The sequence below is a fragment of the Chelonia mydas genome, chromosome 1 (genome assembly GCF_015237465.2).
Source record: "Chelonia mydas isolate rCheMyd1 chromosome 1, rCheMyd1.pri.v2, whole genome shotgun sequence".
NCBI classification, from domain to species: Eukaryota; Metazoa; Chordata; order Testudines; family Cheloniidae; genus Chelonia; species Chelonia mydas.
In genome coordinates, this window is record NC_057849.1 from 115,300,265 (window position 1) to 115,324,746 (window position 24,482).

At 42.0% G+C, this 24,482-nt stretch overlaps 1 protein-coding gene across 8 annotated transcripts in view; it reads right to left on the bottom strand.

Moving 5' to 3' along the window:
- MAP4K4 (mitogen-activated protein kinase kinase kinase kinase 4) overlaps nt 1-24,482 on the bottom strand; it is a 245,918-nt gene that overhangs the window by 15,579 nt on the left and 205,857 nt on the right. For 5 of the 8 annotated variants that reach the window (XM_037898037.2, XM_037898030.2, XM_037898046.2 and 2 more), the window contains 9 exons: nt 23,957-24,054; nt 23,653-23,661; nt 22,780-22,955; nt 22,068-22,188; nt 20,746-20,937; nt 17,903-18,020; nt 17,446-17,616; nt 12,314-12,457; nt 5,517-5,651 (listed from right to left, as the gene is read on the bottom strand). In XM_037898037.2, coding sequence (XP_037753965.1) covers nt 5,517-5,651; nt 12,314-12,457; nt 17,446-17,616; nt 17,903-18,020; nt 20,746-20,937; nt 22,068-22,188; nt 22,780-22,955; nt 23,653-23,661; nt 23,957-24,054 — 1,164 coding nt within the window. The remainder of the gene's footprint in view (nt 1-5,516; nt 5,652-12,313; nt 12,458-17,445; nt 17,617-17,902; nt 18,021-20,745; nt 20,938-22,067; nt 22,189-22,779; nt 22,956-23,652; nt 23,662-23,956; nt 24,055-24,482) is intronic. The other 3 variants (XM_037898052.2, XM_037898076.2, XM_037898067.2) reach the window with 1 other exon arrangement.

Consider the following 24,482-nt stretch of genomic DNA (forward strand, 5'->3'; position numbering starts at 1 on the left):
TGTTTTTACAACGATCAGCTTCTAAGAGAAAAATAAAAAATGCGTTCTTTTTCCTTCCAGTGTAACTGGAGGTTACTGATCTGTAACCGGAAGTTCTTCGAGTGTGTGGTCCCTCTCTGTGTTCCCCACACGGGTACACAGGTGCACCATGTGCTTGAGTCTGGAATTTCTTGTAAGCAGTATCCGTTGGCCCACACACGCTCAGTAGCTCTCTTTGTGCTCCAACAGAGGGCATAAAGGGCAGTGTGGGCTGCCACCACTCCAGTTTCCCCATTCTTACCACAGTGTAACCAATCTGCGGCAGAGGGGATGGAGGATGGGTGGTGGAATACAGATAAGGGCCACACATCTCAAAGAACTTCCAGATACAGGTAAGTAACCTCTATTTCTTCTTCGAGTGATGGTCCCTATGTGTATTCCACACATGGGAGGTTAACAAGTACTAGTCAACCAGGTGGTGGGTGCCAGGACACAGAAGCAATAGCTGACTGTAGTAGTGCTGTCCCCACAGCCATATCTGCAGTTGATGACTGTACCAAGGTGTAATGTCTCGTAAAGGTATGCAAAGAGCTCCAAGTAGCTGCCCTACAGACCTCTAGTAGGGGTATGTCTCTCAGAGATGCAGCTGAAGTAGCTTGCCCCATGGTGGAATGAACCTTTTCTCCTTCCAGGATGGTGGAGAGGGGCAAAAAGGAGGATGCCAGCTAATTGGTAACCATGAACAATACAACCCGAGGTACATTTTGAAAGTCTCTACGCTGATATACGTTGACCTTTTTATTGCTCTGCTATGAGGAAAAAAAAAAAAAAAGGGTCTTTCTCACATCCTTTGTTCTTGGCAGATAAAACGCCGAAGCCTTCCGGACATCCAGAGAATGCAGCCTTCTTGCCTCTTCCAAGGCACACGCTTTAGGGAAAAATACATGTAAGTGGACTCATATCAAATGCAGAAACTATCTTGGGTATGAATCTGGGGTGGGGGCGAAGCGAGACCTTTTCTTTATAGAAGGTAGTATATGGTGGGCCCACTCTAAATGTTCCCAGCTTACCAACTCTTTTGGCCAATGTTATAGCTATAAGAAAGCCCACCTTCATGGGTGGCCATAGAGCGTATGGCCAGTGGCTCAAACGGAGCCTTAGTGAGAGAACAGAACAAAATTTAAGTCCCACTGAGGTGCAAACTTCACTGCTGGTGGAAAGGATCTGAGAATTCCCTTTAAAACTCTCATTGTGACAGGGTGTGTGAAGATTGTATGGTTATGCACCAAGAGGATGGAAAGCGCTGACTGCCGCTAAATGCACCCACAGGAAACTGAACGCATGACCAGAAGACTTAAAAGTAAGTAGATACTCTAAGATATAAGGGATTTCAACAGAATCCAGAGACAAATTATATTGATGAGCCCAAGTGGAGAAATGCTTCCAGTTAGCTGAGTAACAGCTTCTCATAGAATTTTTTTCTATTTTGGTTAAGGATGTTTTGCACCTTCTTGGACCATGAGCATTCTATCTCTGATGCTCATCCACATACCAGGCTCTGAGTTGCAGTGGCCTTGGATTGGGGTGTGTGACGTTGTCCCTGTGTTATGCTCTTGGGTGGGTGCACTGAAAGCTTCAACAGATCCATGTACTGGAACTGTCTCAGCCAACTGGACACGATGAAGATGACTCAAGCTCTGTCTTGACAGATCTTCCACAAATCCTGCGCTATCAGAGGAATTGGAGGTAAAGCAAACCCCAGGTAACCCTTCCATGACATCAGGAGGGCATCTCTCAATGAGTCTTTGCCCAGGGCTGCTCTGGAGTAATACCAAAGAAATTTCCTGTTCGTTTGTGAGGCAAAAAGGTCCAAGGCCGGCATCCCACACTGAGCAAAGACATTGTTGAGAATCGAACTGTAAACCTCCCATTTGTGATTCATGAAAAAGTGTTTACTTAGGTAGTCTGCTAGGGAATTTTGCACTCCTGATAAATATGTTGCTGATTCCAGAGGATGACTGCCTCTGTACACAAAGAAAAAAATAGCTTCCCTACCCCCACTTACTTGTTTATATAAAATACTGTTGTCAAATTGTCCAACATTATCTGAACATGTTTGTATTGGATAAGTAGAAGGAAGGCATTGCAGGCTGGATAGACTGCCCTGGGTTCTAGTAAGTTGATGTGCATTCTGGACTCCTGCGGGGCCCAGACGCCCTATGTCATTTGATCGCCCATGCACGCACCCCAGCCCAAGTAGGAGGCATCAGTAACAATAGTTTGACTTAGGTGTCGGTGTAAGGAAAGGGATCCCTGCCCGCATCTTCTCCAGTTTTGTCCGCCACACAAGAGAGCTTAATACCTTGGGTGGAATTGTGACCTTGTCGTTCATGATGCCCTCCTCTAGCACAGAGAGAAGTCAGGGTTTTAGGTAACACAGATGTAGCCTGGTGAACGGTGTCACATGTGTGCATGAAGCCATGTGACCGAAGAGGGAAGGCAAGTTCTGACTGATACCCTGGGTCTGATAACAACCTGCTGTATAAGGGTGCTCATGGCCTGAAACCTTTCGAGAGGTAGACATGTTCTTGCTGTAGTTGAGTCTAATGTCCCTATGAAGTCTACGTACCTCGTGGAGGTCAACATGGATTTTTCGTGAATGATGCAGACACTTAGGGAAGGTAAAAAGGCTGAGCAGAACCCGGGTTGCCCTGTGGACTACCTCATAGGAACTGCCTGCGAGAAGCCAGTCGCTGAGGTCTGGGAAGACTGTAAATCCCTGTCTTCTCATCCAAACAGCCAGCACAGAAAAAAAGTTTGTAAATACCTTGGGTGCTGTCGCCAGACTGAAGGGGAGGACTCTGAATTGGTGGTGCTTCTGGTCGAAGAGGAACCTGAAGAACCTCTTGTGGGCTGTTGAGAGCCACAAACACTGTGCTCTCTTCTAATGAGGTAATTATTGATGCCCAGGACATCGTGCAGAATTTTAATTGTTGGATAAACTTATTTAACTGACATAGATAGAGAATCAGCCTCCATCCTCCACTCTTCTTGGGGATCAAGGAGAATAGAAACCCGTATCATGGCGTTGAGCTGGAACCTTTTCTATGGCTCCCTGAGGAACAGGGTGTTCACATCCTGTCGTAAAATCTCCTAGCGAGAGTGGTCCCTGAAGAGGAAATGAGAAGGAGGTTTGTGGGAAGGAGTTTTCAGAAACTCAGTTAGATAGCCACCATGGACAACCTCATGGACAACTATTTGTCTGTAGTTTAGGGCCCTCTGGTTTTTGATAAATTGGGGAAGGCAACCTTCAAACATTTGAAGAGGAGAATGAATATAGTCGTCATAAAAGGGGCTCGGGTCTCAACAGTCCCATCAAAAGAAACACTTTTTGTCTGGGGTTAGTGTACAAAGTGGCAGTGGATGTTGCAGAGGCTGGGTTCATTGGTCTAATTTGTGTGATGGCTCCTGAAGACACTGATGATAAAAGGGCTGAGGAGGTGGTTTTGCCTTATAACCTTGTCTATGATGGTTCCTCTTGAGGGGCAGGAGTATAAATGCCCATCGAGCAAAGAATTGTTCTTGACTCTTTGAGGGAGTGGAGAGACCCATCCATTTTCTAGTGGAATAGGTTGATAGTATCAACGGGTAGATCTTGAATGTACTCTGCACCTCTCCAGTGAAATCCAAGGATTACAACCACAAGTCTCTCATCTGTACAGTCTCATGACTGTAGCCATCCCCCTTGATGCAGTATCTGCCACGTCCACCATGGCTTGGAGTGAAGCTCTGGCCACAAATGTGCCCTCACTCACTAAGGCCTGGAAGTGTTCTCTATCCTCCTCAGAGAGCTTGTCCTTAAACTCTAGAAATTTAGCATAATTGATAAAATCGTATTTGGCCAAAAGAGGCTGATAATTAGAGATCCTGAACTGGAGGGAGGTGGAAGAGAAGACCTTTCTTCCCGAAGGTTGAGTCTCTTGTGTCCCTTATCAGAGGGAGTAGCCTGTGGGTACTGTTGCTTCGACCGCTCTGTAGCCACCTGCAACACCAGAGAGTTTGAATGAGAGTGAGAGAAGAAGAGCTCTCCCCACTTGGACGGGACAAAGTAGTACTTTGCAGCACTTGTAAGGGTGGTAGCACAAGAAGCAGGGGTGCACCAAACCACCTTTTCTGGATCTATAATGGCCTAGTTGATGGAGAGGACCACACTACTGGGACTGGGAGGAAATGTCTAGTAAGCCATGCTGAGGCTCCTGAATTTCCACCAGCTGGATGTGCAGCTCTGCAATAGGAGTGGTGACTGCAGATGGGAGAGAGCAAAGTTGTCTTCTGGGAAGACACGTCTCCGACCATCCCAGAGTATGAAGAGAGTCAACTGGTGGAGCTGGCAAAGCCAGAGCCTCTCTGGTCAACATGGCTGTTGGCTCCTTCTGGGGCCACAGCACCACCAGTACCACCTTGGTTCCCAAAGTGGAGAGAAGCACCAGGAGCTGTCTATCCCACATCTTCACCATCAGTGCTGGTGTCTGAACCGTCAGACCTGTACTCTGGCAAACCTCCTTCTCTGGTCGAGAAGATTTAATTGTGCCCTAAGATCTCAGCACCTGTGTGAACTGGCTCTTCTTACTTCGATGGGGTCAGGGAGGGATCCCTTCTTTTTGGGACAGTCTTAGACATAGATGATTTGTCCTTACGTTTATGAGAGTGCCCTTACTCTCCTGTGAAGCCTTCTCTTTAGGCTTAACAGACTTACCCTCCATTCAAGCTTGGAGGGGCACTGCCCACTTGTTGAGGCTGATGTACTTGGGGTGTGTGGTGGTGGGGGGGGGAGAATGCAGGCTCGGCCCAGATCTGATTGGGGTTTCATTGTCTTCTCCCTGAGGTGTTTTTTGAGTATCAGGTCCCGACCCTCACAAGTTCTGGAGAAAAGAGCAGCACATGCTGATCTTGGCAGAAATGAGAACCTCACACTGGAACAAAAGGCAGCCTTGATGTTCACTGCTCACAGAAAAGGAGCGAAGGCAGGAAACAGTTTTTGAATGCCAGGACCCTGGGCATAATCCCAGATCTCTTGGGGGGGAAATCTTGAGACAGAGAAAAAAATGTTTACTATATATGCTATACCACACTATAAAAACTACTAAAAAACCTAATTAGATACAGTTTTTTATAGGAATGACGCAGTATAAAGGATCTGAGGACACTGAAGATTTCAACTCAGACCATGCGCAGTAAGAAGGAACTGGAGAGGCATCAGCTTGCACCATGCTTTATGCCCTCAGTTGGGAGCATGGGGAGAGCTACGGCACATGTGCTCTTCAATTGACATTGCTTGCAAGAAATTCGGGACTCAGACACATAGGGTGCATGTGTTTCCCACATGTGGAATACAGATAGGGACCATCACTCGAAGAAGAACATGGCAAAACAAAAGTTAAGAGGAATCAGTTAATATAAACAGCAACTATCTTAGTAAGATTTCTCTGTTACCTAATTTTATCCTGACAGATTGTCACAATTCATTTGCTACTTACCAACTTTATAGTGCACACAGCCTTCCAAGTCGCCCACAGTTGTCCAACCCTGTTTCTTTTCTACTTCAGGATCATTATGTAGGATTTTATTTCTTAACCAGGACAAGTAGTAAACTCGCAACTTGTTCTTCTTACCTAGCCACAAAATGCAACATTTGTTTTAACAAGAATTTCATGCTAATCACAACAAAAAGATAACCAAAAGACCATCATGAGATGAGAAACTGCTGTGAAAGCAAAGTGATCCTGCTAAGCATTTCACGGTCACACTAAAGAGTTTTGAAGCCAGAAGAATCAGTCAGTCATCTAGTCTGACCTCCTAGGTATCACAGGCCATTAACTTTCATCCAATTATTGCTATATTGACCCCAATAACTTGTCTCTGTCTAATTTGTGTTTGACTAAATTTACGTTTGTGATCAATACTGAGTGTACAAGATTATAGCATCACCAGCACTATTCCAGAATCCCTCCAAACATTATTTCATAATAACCTTATGATACTATTGCATGAACATAAAATGACAAACTTAAAGAAATAGTTCTGGGGGGTTTTGTTTTTGATGTTAAAACCGCCCCACTTTTTAATAGTAAGATTGTAATTCCACAATAGCAAGCACCAATCCTTTGTGTGTGGAGACTGAAAACAACTCTGATATACAGCAGCAGTTATGTGTGTGACACCAGAAAAGAGAGTGGGGAGAAAGAGTTTTGTGGTTGAAAATCATTTACACACACATCAGAAAATGGCCGTCACTATTGGGACCAGGTCTGAAAGGAGGTAAAAGCAAAGCAGGCTATGAAATTAACATCTATGTTCAGAGTTTCAGTACCAAGTGACCAGCACTTTTCGATCACTCTAATCATCCCTCAGTACCCAAACAGAACAGGTTTTATTAGTAAATTATTCAAACAGGGAAGAAGTTGTACCACAGAATAGTCTTAAACAGTCTCTCATTGAGTTACATTTATTTACATGTACAATGTAAAAAAGTTTTTAACAACAACGCTAAGATCCAGCTGTGGTGACTTATAGTGAGAGTATCATGTGTTGCTAAAACACATTCTTCCTCTCACTAAATGTTGACACAAGCTTGGCTGGCAGATTACTTGTGTCCCAAATGGTGCAACACTGCAAGCAGGATAGGAAGCAGGAGATGCTTGTTTACCAGAGATGTAATCATCTCGATTTTGGGAGAAAGGGCAGCTTGGACACATATTATAGGGACACTCGTAATGGCCACATCTAGCCCAAGCTTCAAGCTAGAATGATAGAAGAAGAAAGAAACCATGCATGTGATGGGAAAGAACTAAAATAATAATAATGAAACTTATTTTAAATAGGACATGTTACCAAATATGGAAATGGTAGCATCATAGTCAAGTTCATTAATGGCTCTTGCACAATGTTCAATGAACAACTGCTTGGCTATACAGCACTTGCTATATTATCTGTGAAGAGCTGGCAAGTTACTGCTTCTTCTAGTCCTGGCTTCTTCTCCTTGCTTCCAGCTGTTTCATTGTAAAGAAGTAAGTGCAGGCCCATAAATACAGCTGGAAACAGAGAGGAGGCAGGCTCTCTGCTTCCAATAGGAGTTTTCATGGACCACACCTACCAGAAGAACAGTTACACACAATTAAATGTTTTCCCATTAATACCACTACTCCACATAAGCATTTGAGAGAGGGAAGCTGTGTGATTGTGAAGAGACAGGGGGTTGACAGGGCTCAGAATAGAGAGAGTAGTTGTAGTGGGTGTCTATTATAGTCAATGGAATTGGTCCCTAAGGCACTCTATGATGTGGGTCCATATTATGAAAAAAAGGAGAACCCACAAACTACATTGTCTACCATAGTTAGATTCCTCAGGAGAAACATGCTGCAAAGCATAAAAGACATGAAGATCCTAGGTCCAAAAGCAACCACGAATGCACAGCCAGATCACACACTACAGTGCCATAGTGTGGGTCGCTACCATTCTATACATTAATCAACATTAATTTTCATCTTTTTTGTCATAAATTTATATTGCTGGCCATGAAAATTTGCTTTGGGCAAACAAGGTATCCCAGGAACAAGCTTTTAAAATGATTTTTGAGGAAGTTGAGGGAGAGTATGTGATGAGAGGACCAATTAACTTCACTGAGTTAAAAAGTGTGTGAAGAGGAATTTCATTTGAAACACTGTAACTTAGAACCGACATTCATTTTTAAATGGTCTTTCTGCTTTGATAGGACCAAAACATACTGAAAAAAAAGTAATGAAATGTAAGGGTAATGTTGTCCTTAACTTATCCTTATTATGCTTCGGTACAGCAGGGTCTACAGAAGGAGGTCACGTACCATTCAGGTTGTTGGTACAGACCATCCCGACAACACAGCTCTTTGGCACAGGATCTGTGCCCTCTGTGCTTGAGAAGTGTTTAGTACATTATGAGTCGTTACACTACAATACATATAAAGTAAATTTTAAAACCCTGTGTTACAAAGCTATTATTAAGGATGCAAAATTAAGCATTCAGGAGTTAGGAAATGCCAGAATTAAGTTTGCTGATGCAACCTTCACCTGCCACTTCATATGTATGCACAATACAGTGCCCCTGTTTGAAGTTTACTGGTCAGAGTTGCAGCAAATAGTTCAGTTACAATATCTACCTTTCAGGGATTTCTCATCATTAAAAATCCACCAAGCGGAAAGTTGGCATCAGAGATCCAGGGCCAGGATGAAATTCTCTCTAAGTCCCATTAAAAAGTGGAGTCATATAAATGTAGTATGTATAAATGAATCAGCAAAAGGTCCCAAATTGCTACATTAATAGTGTTGACTGTGAACAGCCACTTGAGCATATGGCTCATAATATGTATTACTTTTTCACATCTATTTGAACTAATTGAGTAAAGGACAGATGCTTCAATTGGGTTAGAATACACTGGGGATTAACCATTTTTGGGGAGAGGAGAGGGAATACTTAATGGCAGGCTTTACTAAGCTTGGCTCTTTAAATATTAAGGGTGTGGCCTCCTCACCTCTGCGCCGGACCCTGGACACCAAGTAAAAGGGCTAGAGTGGTGTAAAGTAGCCCTAGGGGCCCCAAATCTGACCAAGGGAAGATTCTCTCTGGCACAGGCACTGTGAACACAGCCAGGAGGCTGCCTGTAGAGAATCCTTTCGCAAGCCCTGGAGTAGAGACTGGAGCCAAGGTACTGCAGAGATCCTGGGTAGCGTCATAGCCCATTGGGCAGCCCAGGGAGGCTGCCGTAACTTAGACAGCCCTGGGGACCTCTCTAAGTCACACTGGAGTCCTCTCCAGACCAGGACAGTGCAACACGTGGTTTAAAACCACCGTAACAGCCTGAACCCCCAGGCTGCAAGATGTCTCTTAGAGGATTAAATGGAATCTGGCAAAAGTGGGTAACATTCAAGAGTCTCCTAAAGAAAACCAGTGAAAAACATGCCAACTCCCAGAGCACATGGTTTGGTTTTCTTTCCCCATCATTTATTAAAATTCACCAAATGAAGACCAGTAACAAGTGATACAGATGGATTTTCCCCAGTATGTGATTCTTTGTTCATGTCTGGCCACAAGATAAGCAAGCACAGGGAGTTTCTCAAAAAAAAAATCTTTGTGGTCTAGAAACAAAAAGAATCACATGAGAGACAGGAAACTCCTCTGCCTTCCAGAATGCATCCATTCTGACATATAAGGTTAGTTACATAAATGTGGCTATGCATGTATTTACACAACTGCTAAACAAAGTAAACTGATCTGACACTGTAGTCACAGACAGACTCATTTATAACTGGCATATTCCCTATGAAGCATTCACAGAAGCGGAGCACCAAGGATAAAGAGAAAACTAAGAAGAGTCTTTTAGGTTTAGAGCTGTAAATTGTTCTAAAAATCTGGTGTTTTTGCCAATTGTTAATGCTGAGACAAGCAAAAACTCTATTTTGGCTCTTGAATAAAAACATCATTTCTTGCGAGAACCACCATGGACTAGCAGTTGAACTGTACAACTGAAAGTCAGGAGATTTGATTTCTATTTCTGGCTCTGTCACGGGCTTTCTGCAAGATTAAACTCAAATCACTTAATATGCAACATTTTCCTTATTTGTAATACAGGAAAATTTCAACTAGCTCCACTTATTTGTGATTCTAGCCTATTTCCCTGGGGTGCTGCAACTGTTCATTAACGTTTGTAAAATCCCTAGGAATGTGCTAAGTAAGGACAAGCAATTGCTTTTATTACTGCTGAATTATTTACTTTGTTTTCAGCCATTTCTACAATGTTCATCACTATAGTATCTGAGCATCTAATATATCTTTGCCTTCTAACAGGTTAAGGACCTGCAACTTGCTTTTGTTAACTTGCTTCAAACTCTTTTGAGTGTCACAAAAACAAAATAAAAGCATCTAAGCAATTCATTTTTCAGCTTTTCATGAAAGTAGTAAACACATCAGCTAAAGATTTACAGTTTTGAAAACTAAAAATAAAATTACTAATAATAATTTTTATTATTTTAATTTTATTAAATTTTCCTCCTAAAATCCTCAAGCAAGACATTTCATTCAAACATGGTGGAGATGCTTTTCAAACTTTACCATCACATACATTCAAACATTTATTTCCCGAAAAAGGTGTTTAAATATATTGTGGACCCAGTTACTTATATACTTACATTGCTTAAAGTGAAGTTCCTTTAAACAAACCCAAACCAAACCCCAAAGAGACAATTACATGACTATGCCCATTAAGCCAACTGTTGGGAGAAGTTTCGTTAAAAGTCAACATTTCCATTTGCTCTGAGTGATGTAGGCAAAGAGAACATCTTAAATAGGGAATCGAAAGATACCCAAGGAAAAGCTCAGGCCAGGAACTGGTGATAGAGTGGGAGGAGGGGGTGGAAGAATGGGACATAGAGCATAGCAGGAAGGAGACCTGGGAGGAAAAGGGCAGTGGGCTTCCCCCACAAATTCATCTCATGAGCCACAATCTCTGCTAGCTCTCATCGAGCTCCCATGCTAAATATAGTAGGGTAGCTGTGGTAGCATGGGCAACAGTGGCATGGGCTAGCTGCCCTAAGTACAAACCCATCTGGACCCCATGGTATGTACTCAGGGTGGCCAGCCCATGCTGCCATTGCTGCTACCCGAGATACTGTAGCTACACTCCTATTTTTAGCATGTTAGCTCAGTGAGAGTTAGCGCGAGTATGTCTACTCAAGCTGGGCATCAACCCCTAGCTCCAAATGTAGATGCAGCCTCTGTGGGTAGAAACCCTCCTTCCTCACTGTACTCTGGTGACCTCCTGTAAAACCCAGGATAGAGAACAGTGCTTAAGGCATAAGCCAGCTTCAGCTCAAACAATTTCTTCAGGGTTAATGTAACGTGTCTGAATAGAGGAAGCAATATTCTTGAAGGAAACGAACAGGACGTGTCAGGGTGTTTGAATCGTGACTCACGCAACTGTAAACAAAGCTAAAAGAATTTCACATGAGATTTTGCCACAGATTCTCGTCACCAACGTGGGATACATTAACTAATGGACATTACACAAGCTGGGTTAGGTGGTCTCTTTGTTTACAGTTCTATTGTACTATACACTGCGTCAGACGATCTAATGGTGCCATTCAAATAGATACCCAGGAAGCACATTAGAAGCTATCATGAAATATTGTACATTATACAGGTATAGGGTTTTTAAAGTTCCTGGTTTAATTTTTTTTTTGTAATTCAGTCGTCAGCCATAAGTGAAATTTAAATGAGTTACAGCCGATGAAAATATTACAGGTGTGTTTAAATGGAAATGCAGAGACAGGCTTTACTACACTGGCACAAAGATGGTACTTTAGATAACAAACATGTACACTCTCATACTGCACTGAGCTGGCTAGGGTCTATGTGTACCACTATCTTCTAGCCAATGGCATCAGAAACTGCTCCATTGTATATTGTAGAATTGTATACAGTTAATACAGAATGGAGAGTCTCCTTTAGCTCCAGTGTTAGGGGTCTATGTTCTTGGAGCAGAAGGATCAGAGTCCTATGCCTGCTGCCACCGGTTCTGAGTGCCTCTGGAGTGCAACATAGTGACCACTGTGTGAAGCCCTAAATGACCTGGGGTTTCATACAATAGAGCATGGCAAAAGGTAAAATGCAGGAGAAAGGTAGACTGCTAAAAAACAGATCTATAAGAACCATTTGCAGTAAACTCAGATTGTGTAATAAGCCCTTTTAAATAGTGCCTTGGAGCCCAAAGTGTCTGGAATTCCCAGCTTTAGTAAGAAACCATTATTCATCAGGACACGTTAAAGCGTGAACTATTTAAAGAATGGCCGTATCTCTCACTGTTAGCTCAACAGGCAACAGTCTCACTAAGTAAAGACACATCCAGATGCAACATCCATCTACTCCATTGTATCAGTAACTTAACCATGCCCATCTATGCTGCCCTTCCTCCCCGTCCTTCCATGCTGCCCTACAGCTGTACCCTGCAATGTATTTTCTATTCTAGTGACAGACTCAAAAGAGGACTTCTAACTTCCTGCACGCATCCTCTCCCAAACACAATACAAATAAATATTTCATCATGTTATCCTCCAAACTTGTGAAAAAAATTTCCTTCAAGGCATGCAGTTTGGGGTATTTTGTGCAAAGGTTGGTTCTTAGCATTAAAAAAAGTGAAAACATGAAGACTGAAAAATCCTGGCCCCACAGATGTCAATGGCAAAAACTCCCATGGACTTCAATGAGGTCCAGATTTCAGAAAAATAACATATTGAAAAATGGGCATTACCAGATATTGTCACCAAGACATTCAGGCCTTCGAGTACATCCATCTGCTGGAACCGTCTTCGATTTATTAGAGGATAAACCTTCCCCTGGCCACTTCTGTCTAGCAGCATCAGACCACTCTCAGTTCCCACTAACAAATTCACTCCTATGTTAAAAAACAAAACAAAAACACCCAAATTATAATGCGTGTTTTCCTGGTATTTTGATTAAGTCATGCTTTACAGAACAACTTGCATTACTTTCGGTATTCAAACCCAACACTGATTCCATCTGCACACCTGGCAGAGGGGTGGAGTAGCAGAGACCCCCCATGCTCACTGGGATAGATAGGTGGAACATCAAATTTATCACACATACACTCGCAAGAGGCTGATATGCAAGAAGAAGCCTTCCAGAGCAGGGTCCATCCTCCACTTCCCAAGAGCTGAAGATAACAAGGGTCTGGCCCTTATGAAAAAAGTCATGCAGAATTGAATAGAGAAAGACAGCTTAAAACCATTCTATAAAACTTAACAGAATGATCTTTCTGCAACTGAATTCTATGGAGTGGTTTTAAAAACCTACAGATATATCACTATTAAATATTATAGGGTTTAGAATAATTTTTATAGAATCCTATTTCATTTTTATAGAACCTTATTGGTTTCATCCCTATCTAGTTCTATAAGACTTTATTACAAAGGGGGTTTTCAATGGGGAATTGTCCTTGATCTCAATAGTTCCCCCTTCACATACTCCACACTCATCTGGTTAGTAGATGTCTATTCAATTTTTCAATGCTTGCCACCATAACAGACAGCTATTACCACAAATTATGTGAAGAGAGCAAAAGGACAGTTGAAATACAGCACTAGGGATGAGAGTCAAACCAATTTTGTGACTCGCTTGATTAGACCTCCTCAAACATTTATTAGAGATCACAACATAAAGCTATTGTTTTTAAATGCAATAAAACAGGTTGAAATAACACAGGTAAATTAACAAAGCTATACAATTATGGTTCTTGTGAGTTAGAAGTTGTCACAGTAGGCCAAATTAATCCCTGGTTTAAGTGTACTGGTGATAAAATTACACCAGGGACTAATTTGGCCTTGTATCCTAAACTGAGCACTACTAATCTGATTCTGATCAGATCTGATTCAGCTACACAGAAATTAAACAGTGGGCAGCCTTGCAAACTACATTTATGGCATTATCTAAACACAACAGGGCAACATTTTAGGATGCTATGGACAGCCTTAAATCAGCAGGCTCCTTGCTTTTATTGATTACTGTCTTGTAATTTCAAAAGGTACATTCTTCCCTACTTCTCAAAGATCATTATCTCTACGCTGTGAGGACAAGTACCTAATCATACTGTAGCGATAGCACTAATTAGCACTAATTAGTAGAGCAGATATTGCGGGACTGGGCATCTACTTCTCTGATATTCTGTCTATATTATTAGCATTGAACTTAACTATTTAGATAACTTCCTGGGAGAATCTTATAAAAATTACAGCCTTAAACATTATTTCATTACAATTAGTAAAGGAAATAAAAAAACCCTCTCTCTTTACAGGAGCTATCATACTTAGTATCGCAAGGACCAAACTCCCAGCAGGGGTAAGTAGGCACAAATCCATTGAGAATAAAGATGTGCCTGCGTACACCAGAATTAATTTGGCCTAAATGTTTAGCAGGGAAGTGTTTTGTTATAGCTGTAAAATACCTCCAGGATTTTATTTTAAATCAACAGAAGAATGAAATATGTAGATCAAAGAAACATGAAAGTGCTAAACATGAGTGATGGCCCAGCCCCTATTGGCAGAGCAATTTGGTTTGGCATGGAAGTTTGACACTTGTTCCCAATTTATTTAGTGTGATTTCATTTTCCCTTCTCTCTTTACCCGCCTCTCACTGACATCTTCCATTTGCACAAAGTTATAAATTTGGACTGAAAATTATTCACACAAAAGCATGTAAAAATATTAAGCCCTCATTTGGGCAAAAACTGACACTGGTGAACTTTGATAAAGCTGATTGATGAAGAGGTGTTGGAATGGCGACAGCTCCCCAAACACACATAGCTTCATAGAATGAATACTGGGCAGTAATTGCTTCAACCCCCATTCCTACTCCCATCCCCCCCCCCTCTTCCCCGCAACACACATTTGATGATAACTGGCCATACTCCTATTTTTGAATATAACACTTTAAAAACATGTAATCATGAAGAAGGTAAATATAATTATCCTTGCTTTATAGATAGCAAAACTAGTCTAGAGATGTAAAGTGAAACAGATGAAGCTAGGTGGTGTCAGAGCCAAGATTAGAATCCAGGTCTCTTATGTCTATCAAGCCCTTCTCTTCATGTATCAGTATATTTATGCCTGCATCTGTACTTTTCACTCCATGCATCTGAAGTGGGTTTTTTACCCACGAAAGCTTATGGCCAGATAAAGCTGTTAGTCTTTAAGGTGCCACCGGACTCCTCGTTGTTTTTATGTCTATCTGGACGATTGTGCTTTCCAGGCAAGTTGTTTAGATCAACTACCTCAAACTATCACACCTAAACCCATTTTTAGGCACCTAATTGTCTTAATTTTCAAGTGTTCTGAGTATCTGCAGGACTTTCACTAAATTCACACCCCCAGGTTTGAAAAATTGCAGTAAGACAGCTTTGCTGAACCAATTTCCTCATACACAGAAGGAGAACAACATATCTACCTTCCAGCATCTTAAATCACGCATGTTTTCAGACCTCCTATATAGTAAATATCATTGCCCACTATTTCACAGATGGAGAAATGGTCATATGAAGGCTAAGAGACTTGCTTGTGGACAACTGTGATTTAGTGGAGCAAGTATAGAACCAAGAGGCCTAGATTTTGAGCCTAGTTTTTATATATTTATATATATAAAAAACTTTGAGCAAGTCACTTTACTTCTCTGAGCACCCCCTGTAAAAATAGCGAACAATATTTATTTACACAGAGTGGTGAGCTGGAACCGGTTCGCTAGAACCGGCGAGGGACAACCAGTTCTAAAAGGGCTTCTAAATTTCACAACCGGCCAAAAGTGGCACCTTAAGCGCCGACTCCGTGGGTGCTCCAGCCCTGGAGCACCCACCGGGAAAATTTGATGGGTGCAGAGCACCCACCAGCAGCTCCCCGCCCTGCGCCTGGCCCCAGCTCACCTCCGCTCCGCCTCCTCCCCTGAACGCGCTGCCCCGCTCTGCTTCTCCGTCCCCCCCCACCCCCACCCCCACCCCCGCGAATCAGCTGTTCGCGCAGGAAGCCTGGGAGAACTGAGAAGCAGGCTCACCTCTGCTCCGCCTCCTCCCCTGAAGCACCGCCCTGCTCTGCTTCTCCTCCGCCCCCCCCCAGCTCCCCACAAATCAGTGTTCCCATGAGAAGCCTGGGAGGGCAGAGAAGCAGGTGGCGGCTTCCCACTCAGGCCCAGGGAGGCGGAGCGGAGGTGAGCTGGGGCCAGGGTGGAGCGGGAAGCTGCTGGTGGGGGCTCTGCACCCACCAAATTTTCCCTGTGGGTGCTCCAGTCCCGGAGCACCCAGGAAGTTGGCGCCAAAGGCGCCATTTTTGATGTGATCAGTGGGGGGAGCGGCTGCTCCCCCCCAGCTACGCTCCCCTGCCCCTAGGAGCCAGAGGGACCTGCCGGATGCTTCCTGGGAGCCGCCCCAGGTAAGCACCTCTGGGACTCCCCACCTCGCCCCCTGGCAGGTCCCTCTGGCTCTTAGGGGCAGGGTGGGCACCCACTACAGTGGCCCACGAGAGCCTCCTGCCCGGTTCTGGGGGCAGTCAGGGGACGGGGAGGGGGATGGATAGGGCAGGGGTCCCGGGGGCGGCGTCAAGAAACGCGGGGGGTTGGATGGGGCAGGAGTCCCGGTGGAGCCCCGGCCGGGGCGGCCCCTCCCCGGTTGTTAAGATTTTGGCAGCTCATCACTGCCTACACACCATAACTGGTAAAGTGCTATGTAAATGAAACTATTACAGCAGCCCCATGCTTAATCTACTGATCATGTGACTTTGGGGAAGGACCAACTCTTTCTCCTCCAGCTTTTTCAACATTTACAACTGTTTAATGTTTTTGTTTTAAACCGTTAAAACAGATATCAGTATCAAAAGGGCAGGATTCTGGCAATGCGTGTGGCCAGTGTTGAATTCTCATGGCATGGGCAATTTTTCTGCTGCTGTAAAGCCAGTGGAAATGACTCCTCTACAAAACCATCCTGGGTGTAGGGGGCATCTCAAGGTAGGAAATGGGCATCGGACCAATCCTTCTCTGGCATAAGATAAATAAGAGCCATAACTGTAAATGGCACATTGGCACCCCATGAGCCTAATCCCAAATGCACTGAGCAGAGCTTGGAAGAGAATGCGGCCCACAGTCTCAAAGAGAAGAAGTTTCCTAGTTACTTGCCCTATTCTCCCCAGATAATTATGTGATTCCAACTAAACTGATGTGAGATCACTAATAGAGAAGTTATAACATGAAATGTGTTCTAATCAAGCCCTTTGATTTGTCAGCAAGAATTTTGAGAAGCAAAATCAAATATGAATGTATTATTAACCTAACAACCTTGTACTGACACAAAATGCCCACAAAAGCTGCAGACATATACTAAAAAGAGGTTTAAAAAGTTGACAAGAACATCCCAATTGGCTGACAAAATTCTGAATGATTATTATTCAGTTCTGAGACTATACCAGTCAGAACTTGCCATCAAGCCAGACCTCAGAATAGCCACATCATAAGCACAATAGTAACCAGATCTCACTGTGATGACATCAGACTGAGCTTTGATTACTATGTAGATATTCCAAAATATCAGATACTTATTTGTCCTTGCTCCTTAAATGAATTTATGAACAGTCTAGACCCCATTTCTAGGTCATTAAGCTTATACTGGTGTATTTTCATATACACCAAGAAGTTGTACGAGACAACTTTCCATCCCTCCTTGTGTTGTAATCTATGGCTTATCTGGACACTGGATAATTGCTGCACTACAAATCCCTCTCACTCTTCATGCACTTTGATTGATTTTATGAACTCTCTCTGAGTAAATGACAAAGAAAAACAAAGAAATAAGGGAAGGAGAGGAGGGAAGGGAGGGATGCAGATATACATTACCCCATAAGGCAGCACACAAAATCTCAGAATTGAATCTCTTCTTGTATTTGCGAATCTCTGGGGTGTCGCTTTGTGGTCGTGTATTAGTAGGATTCACATTGACAACTGATCCTTTCCTGGTGGGATCTTGCCTTATTGCCTCTGACCTCATGGCTTCACTGGAAAATCCCACTGGGGGGGGAAAAAAAAAAAAGTAGTAAATGAAATACTATCTTCTAAGTGCCAAATATTTACCATATACTTTCTATTAAATAACTCAGATCAGTGACTGACAATATTAAGCAAGTCTTTCTTTTTGTAAGAAATGTAAATGGAAAAAGGAAATAAACTATGCAATCCCGTGCAAATCAAGTAACAAGCATGATGGAAACATTCTAAACTACTTTAAAGAGCAACTCAAGTCACTGAACCCCCCTTTTTTTTTTTTCGGCTGTCTTCTTGCATCTACATTACTTACCCACAGAAGTCACAGTTGTCCCACTAGATGGAGAAATCTGTAGTAATCTGGGGTCTATAAAAGGTGTAAAGGAGGAGGAAGATTTGTGTTTCTGGAGTGTGTTACTAGCGGACTGAGTCTGCAATGTAAATTTCAACTTTATTAATATAAATGACAACAAAAAGTGACGATAACAATGAACATTTCTAAGTCACTACAGAATTTTACTGCTTTTCTGAAGCCCTTTCCCACCCACCCCCAACCTTCTATACTTCCTATATACATACGGCAGGCACCATAGATGCACATTTCACACATTACCACTGCATGTAGTCAGTGTGTTCTTTACCCCTATAATCTCAGATTTTAAAGGAGATGTTTGAGGAATGGTCACTACAACAGGCAAAAAAGTAAGGGAACGTCTCCTTATCACCGGTTAAAATATGTACGGTACTTATGAAGTTATTAGAAGCTAGCACTACTTCGTTCCATATTTTAATTTTCTATTTGTGAACTGCCCACTACATACTTCTATTTGTTATGCATCTCCTGAAATGAGCTTGTTTAATATGTTATGGAATTTGATCTCTTAGTCTGAGCAACAAAATCTAAATAATCTGGGATCAGGCATTCACTTCTATGATTAATGAAATTTCAATGTCTAGTACTTCATGTTAATTCTCTACTTTTGTTTCTTAAAACTGAGCCTCTTGCCAGAAAGCTCCAGCAGTTTCTTCCACCATCATTTCACATAGCAAATATTACACCTGTATCAAACAAGGGGCTCATTAGTGTGAAAGGTTCAGTAAACAGTGATATGAAGCTATGAATATGTAGTTGATAAAAGCACTGGTGCTTTATTTAGTTTTGTATTCTAAACACAAAAAAGGTAGAAAGACAAGTGAAACAATGAACTGTTAAAAGTGGAGATGGAATGACTGAAAAATCCTTGCCAGTTTAGTGAGTTAAGTGTTATAGTGATAACATTGCACATTAAAGCAGAATGGCACAAATAAAAAACAATCAAAAAGTACGAGTGTTTTTCTCTGTACATGTAAAAATTACTGTGGACAAAAGGAATGTGTCTCTGCTCAGCTTGTTTTATGCCTTTGCAAACAAGATTGGAGGAGCTTCCTCACTGTTAACCAGCCTAAAGCCTCTGTCCCCTCTAAACCTCCACCTTCCTCACCAAATACAATTACACCGGACCCTCGCTAGAATGCGCGTCTATATAGCATGAATTCGCATATAACGTGGTCGTGGATCCCAAATTTAATTACTTTAATTGCAATTCATTTTAAGGCGGTCCCCATGCATGGATCCCAAATCCCGCGTTCTAGTGAGTGTCCACTGTATTGGGCTTAATCATACTGAACTTTTCTGCAAAGCAAAATATTTTCAACCACATTACTAATAACTTCAATGCCACCACAAACAACTGCCATTGTCTCCTTATCAAAACTCAGTTTGAGCTAAATTGATTGAACCCTGCTTATTTGTTGCTTAGAGCAAAGTAACGAACAGGTATATCCTTGAATCACTGAACTGGTCTATGTAACCTGTCAGAGTATATTTTTACAAAGTTAAAGACTAGTGAAGCACAGCTGAAAATGAAGAATGGCAAGCATTACACGGACTGAACTTCTGTGAAAATGAATGCTTGCCGTCACATGGTTCAATACGTTTCAAAAGCGTTTTTCATCCTATTGTGAAAATTGTGCATCACCATTAACTCAGGTTCTTTGGTAACTGTACACAGAATACCTCAGCTTGGCACCGATGTCAAAGCACCTATGTGTTTAAAGTTCACTTCTATTCTGAGAAGCAGCAGCATGTTGTTGCACATTTATAGTGGCTGGTTGACTCTACAGCATACTTGTTTACAAGTCTAAAGATGTTTTCTCTAAATGCCAGGCCTGCCTGTTCAACCTGGAAACTGAAAGTAATGCTGGGTGCTTTCCTTCTCATTCCTCGCCACCAGCATTACAGGATGAGCAGGACAAATTCATTCACACCAGTGCATCCCCATCACCTTCAAAGAGTCGCAAAAGTACAAGGATTGACTATATAACTGGGATTTAATGAACAATTCTGTTGTAGGTTTAGAAGAATGAAACATAGTCCCTCTTAGCACTGCAGAGCCAGCAAAGATAACAGGAGTAAAATTCTGGAACAGTGAAGTCCTCAGATAGGACTCCAACTAGAGATAGAGAGCAGACTTGGAGAATAAGCAGGAGTCAATTTTCATAGCACAGCTAGACCTTAAAAACCTGAAGATCTCCTGCAGTACACTATTCCAAACAGCTAATACCCCAAACAACCTAGCTTTCCTCAAATGGTCACCAACCCCATGTGGCAATTTCAAAGAGTAAAATCCTTCAGTGAGGCTGGAATCAGCTTCCTATCCTGTGCTGGTAGTTTGCACAAGTGAGTTACTTGTGCATGCCTAGTTATTTGCTCCTTTTTTATGGTAACATCAAGACAAAATTACCAGGTTTGATTTAATTATTTTTTAAAACCCCGGCAGATTCTTGCAACTAGCCTGTTCCCAAAATACAGAAATTTCAAACAAAACAAAACAAAAAAAACTTGTCTGAATATATGGTAATCAAGTTTAATTTAAACAAAAGCCATGCAATTAATGACTCACTGTAGAAAGCAAAAATAGTAAACTAGCAAGTTTGGGGTAAAACTGATCTAGAGTTAAGGGCTTTTCACACAGAACTGAAATGTGTTATTTTGGGGGAGGGAGAAAAGTGACAGAAAAAAGCAGGGGAAGATTGGCTAGAGTTCCTCTGCAAACTAGCTATTAGGCAATACTGGAATAACCCTAAGAAAGCAGCCAGCTGTGGTGCAAGACATACCTCATTAGTAGTTAGCTTGTCCTGGGGTGTCTGTGGGGACATGATGGGTGTCGGCTGGCTGGAGGATGGGGAGGAGGAGGTGGAAGAAGTGGAGGAGGAATGGCTTTGCTGTAAGAGATCTGGCAAGAGGTGAATGCGACCGGCAAAGCCATTGCTCTCATGATGGCTGGCACGCTTTGTGTCAACTGTACTCTGTAGAAAAAACAGGCACACTTGTCTTGCTCAAGTGCTGCTTAAGGCTTTCATCCCTATCAGCTGTATCTACTCTCTCGCTCTCTCTCTTTTTTTTTTTTTTTTTTTTTTTTTAAATGTACCAATATTCTATGCCTTGATGCCTGGGTTAGAAGTGTGCTGAGCTTCCAGAACTCAGTAAATACTGCACCTCTGGCAAGCAGAATTGAGCCTCTCACTTAATCTGATTCACTTGCAAGGCCAGCTCCTTTACCAGAAAAATAATTGTGCCAGTAAGTCTATGCTGCTTCTACTATGGCTACATGGAAAAGCTCTCTGTATTTGTTGTTTCCCATCATTTTATTTAATTCTAGCTTGAGTCATGTTCTGATAAGAACTTGAAATCTGGTGAATTCCCTAATCTAGCTATTTAAACAGTCACCATGAAATCTTAATTAGCAAACCGTAGGGTTCAACTAAAAAAATTACATTCAGTTGCAAAACTCAAGAATGTGATTACTGAGGAAGTCCTAGGAGCTGACAGACTCATTAACAGATGAGCTAGTTTAATACACAAGGAAGCATCATCTTCACAATCATAAAGATACAACATTTCAAAATAGAAGGAAACCAAACAACAAACCTAGATTCATCCACAGTCACTGCCCTGCACCTTGTAACGTTCCCTCCCAGCCCCCGGCACCAATTGTTTGCTACCTTGCTTTTTTGTTAGTTTGTTCTTGACTTTAGGCTTAAAGTAGTTAAAAGAATTGAGCACTTTTCCCCCACCCCCTTCTAATTCCGAGATCCAGCATCTGGTTTTTAACATAAAACCAGGTTAAGTTCTTCTGTGCTGAGTGCTTTCTTCACACACCTGCAGCTTTTCTATCACTTTTTTGACACAGACTTTGAGGTGCTCTGCATGGTGCTATAATGGATGTCATTGCAAGGCATGCAAAACAGTAGCAGCAAGGGATGGAGGCTACTCTTTTCTCTGCATGCATCAAGTGTCTGCACATCCAAAATATGCTACATCTGTGTCTTGATAACGTGGACAACAAATATAATGTAGAAACAGTATGGGTGAATGAACAAGCGGGTTAATGATCACAGTAAAGACACAGCACTGTGCAGGGAAGGAAATACAATACCTGTCGGACGATTAAAGTACCCTCCTTGGAAGGTGTCATGGCAGGTTCACTCTCCACATCATCGTGGACAATCATGGTTTTCACTGACTCTGTTTCACCATTGCTCAGGTTCAGAGTTGATCTATCCATCAAGCAAGAAATAATTTGGATAAAATAACCCCATAGTATTTCTTTTTTAGTCTTTCTTCATGTATTCGTATGAAGTGCATGTCATAGATCATTTACAGTGGCATCCAAAGTGGAATATTGACATAAATCATCAAGGAAGAGCTTCTTCAAGAAGCAAATAAATCGTAAAATAGCTAAACACAATTCTTCACCATTTATAAAATGCAAATGAGGGAAGGGAACGACACACAATATCATAATTTGGCTTCTAGTAACACAAGACAAACATTAAGATTTAAAGGATCAAATTTTCAAATGGTGCCAAAGTGACTTAGGAGCTTAAGTCCTATTTTAAAAAGTGATTTAGGCACTTGCTCATTAACTTTCAAAGGCACTTAGACGAAATGCTAAAGTCACTTTTGAAAAAGGAACATTTTTGAAGATGTTACCCTATGTGTTTCAGAAACGTGCGCATTAACTGACTGTTAAGTACTTTTGATGGACTCCTGAATACTGTCTTGGTAAAAGAGGGCTAATGAACGAAACATACGTTGAGGTCTTTTCCCCATAGCCACACAAAATAGAAAAAAACAGAACAACTAACACAGCTCTGGCATCCTCCGGCCCAGACGTAGATTCATCTGCTCCTTCTTGTTCCATATCGTCATCCTCCTCGTCTGTCGTCCCCGACTCTTCACTGGATGATGAATAGTCTGTCACCTTGTGTGGAGGTCGCACATCCTCTACAGCTCGCAATTCCTTTGCCAAGGCAGTTAAATCCTAATGAGAATGAGACAAAGGGGAAAAAAAGAATATGAAATGCAACAGTGAGGTTGCAGATTGGAGAGGAGGAGAGGCAACGTATCAGCAACACAGCCACGGGGAATGAGTTTGTTCAGTTTGTTGCTGCACTTCCATCGTTCCCAGCAACAGGGGTTTTTTTAATTGGTTTACTGATTTCTTTGTGCTTTACTGGCAAATTTTAAAAAAAAAAAACCCTAGAAATTTAAGACTATGTAGGTCTTTGCCCCCTCTTGCTCCCACCAGAACTGCTAGAGCAATGAACACGCTATAATACATTGTTTTAAGGAGTCCATCATTTTCCCTCCCCAACTGTTCTGCATATTGACAGGCTACAGTGCACAGAAATTTGGGCAGCAAAGTTGTAAGACAGCCTAAATTTACTGAGCTGTCTGTTCGGCTGAACACTGTTCGTATAAAATATTTCACATAGTTTATAAACTGATGGGATGGGAGCCACCATCTTCCTTTAAAGGACTTCATTTGATTGGGGCCTTTGAGTGCGATGGCAATATTAGAATAAACATCAGATTCATAGATTTTGATTCAGATGAAACCACTGAAATCATCTACGCTGACCTCTTGGATACCAAAGGCGCAAAATGTAATGATAATACAGCATATTTTTTTTTTTTTTTTTGCAGTTAACATTTGATTGTAATAGCTAAGCACTTACCACTTCTCCCTGCACCATTCAGCACAGCAATAGTATGGTTGGGTCATATGAATCATCATTGGTCCAGCCACATGAAAAGTATACAGGATGGTAGGAGAGGTTTGAAAGGAGGAAAATGAAAAAACACAAAAATTCAAGAAGCAAATAAAATGCATTTAAATATTTAACACTTCATAGTATGCAACTGCCAAACTGAATCTCTAATTCATTCACAATGCTTCAGTTCACCACATAAGTATTTGTAATGGACCTATCTAACATCAAGTGAAAAATCAGATAACCAGAACAGTTAGGTTTAGCTTACAGCAGGCTTGCTGGGTCTGAAGACTTCCTTCTTCTCTTCAGGTTTTTTTACTGCATTTTCATGACGTTGAGACGGTGAACCTTCAGATTTGGATGATGCTACATGCGTCAAGACCCCCCCCCAAAAAAAAACACAAAAAAGGGGGGTCACTGTTAAGTTAGGAATTTTTTATTTCTGCAGCAAAAGAAACACAAGACCTTGTCTACACTGGGTATTTCAGCCTTAGGGGGCCAGCCACAAGTTTACCTCCACCAGAGCAAACCTCTCGTGCTGACAGGAAAAACCACAAGCAGTTGTTATTTGCACTGCAGCTTACCAGTGACTGAAAACATGGAAAGAGGAACATGACTTACAGCAGCTTTGCCCATCTATACTAGGGAGTTAATAGCATGCAACATTGAGCATTCTGGGGTTTCCACAGACTATTTCATTCCAAGCTCCTTTCCCTTAGCTACCTCTATAGTGTGTCTTACACCGTACAACTGAATATGCTCTCACACCACATAGCAGCAGTGTCCTGCTCAAT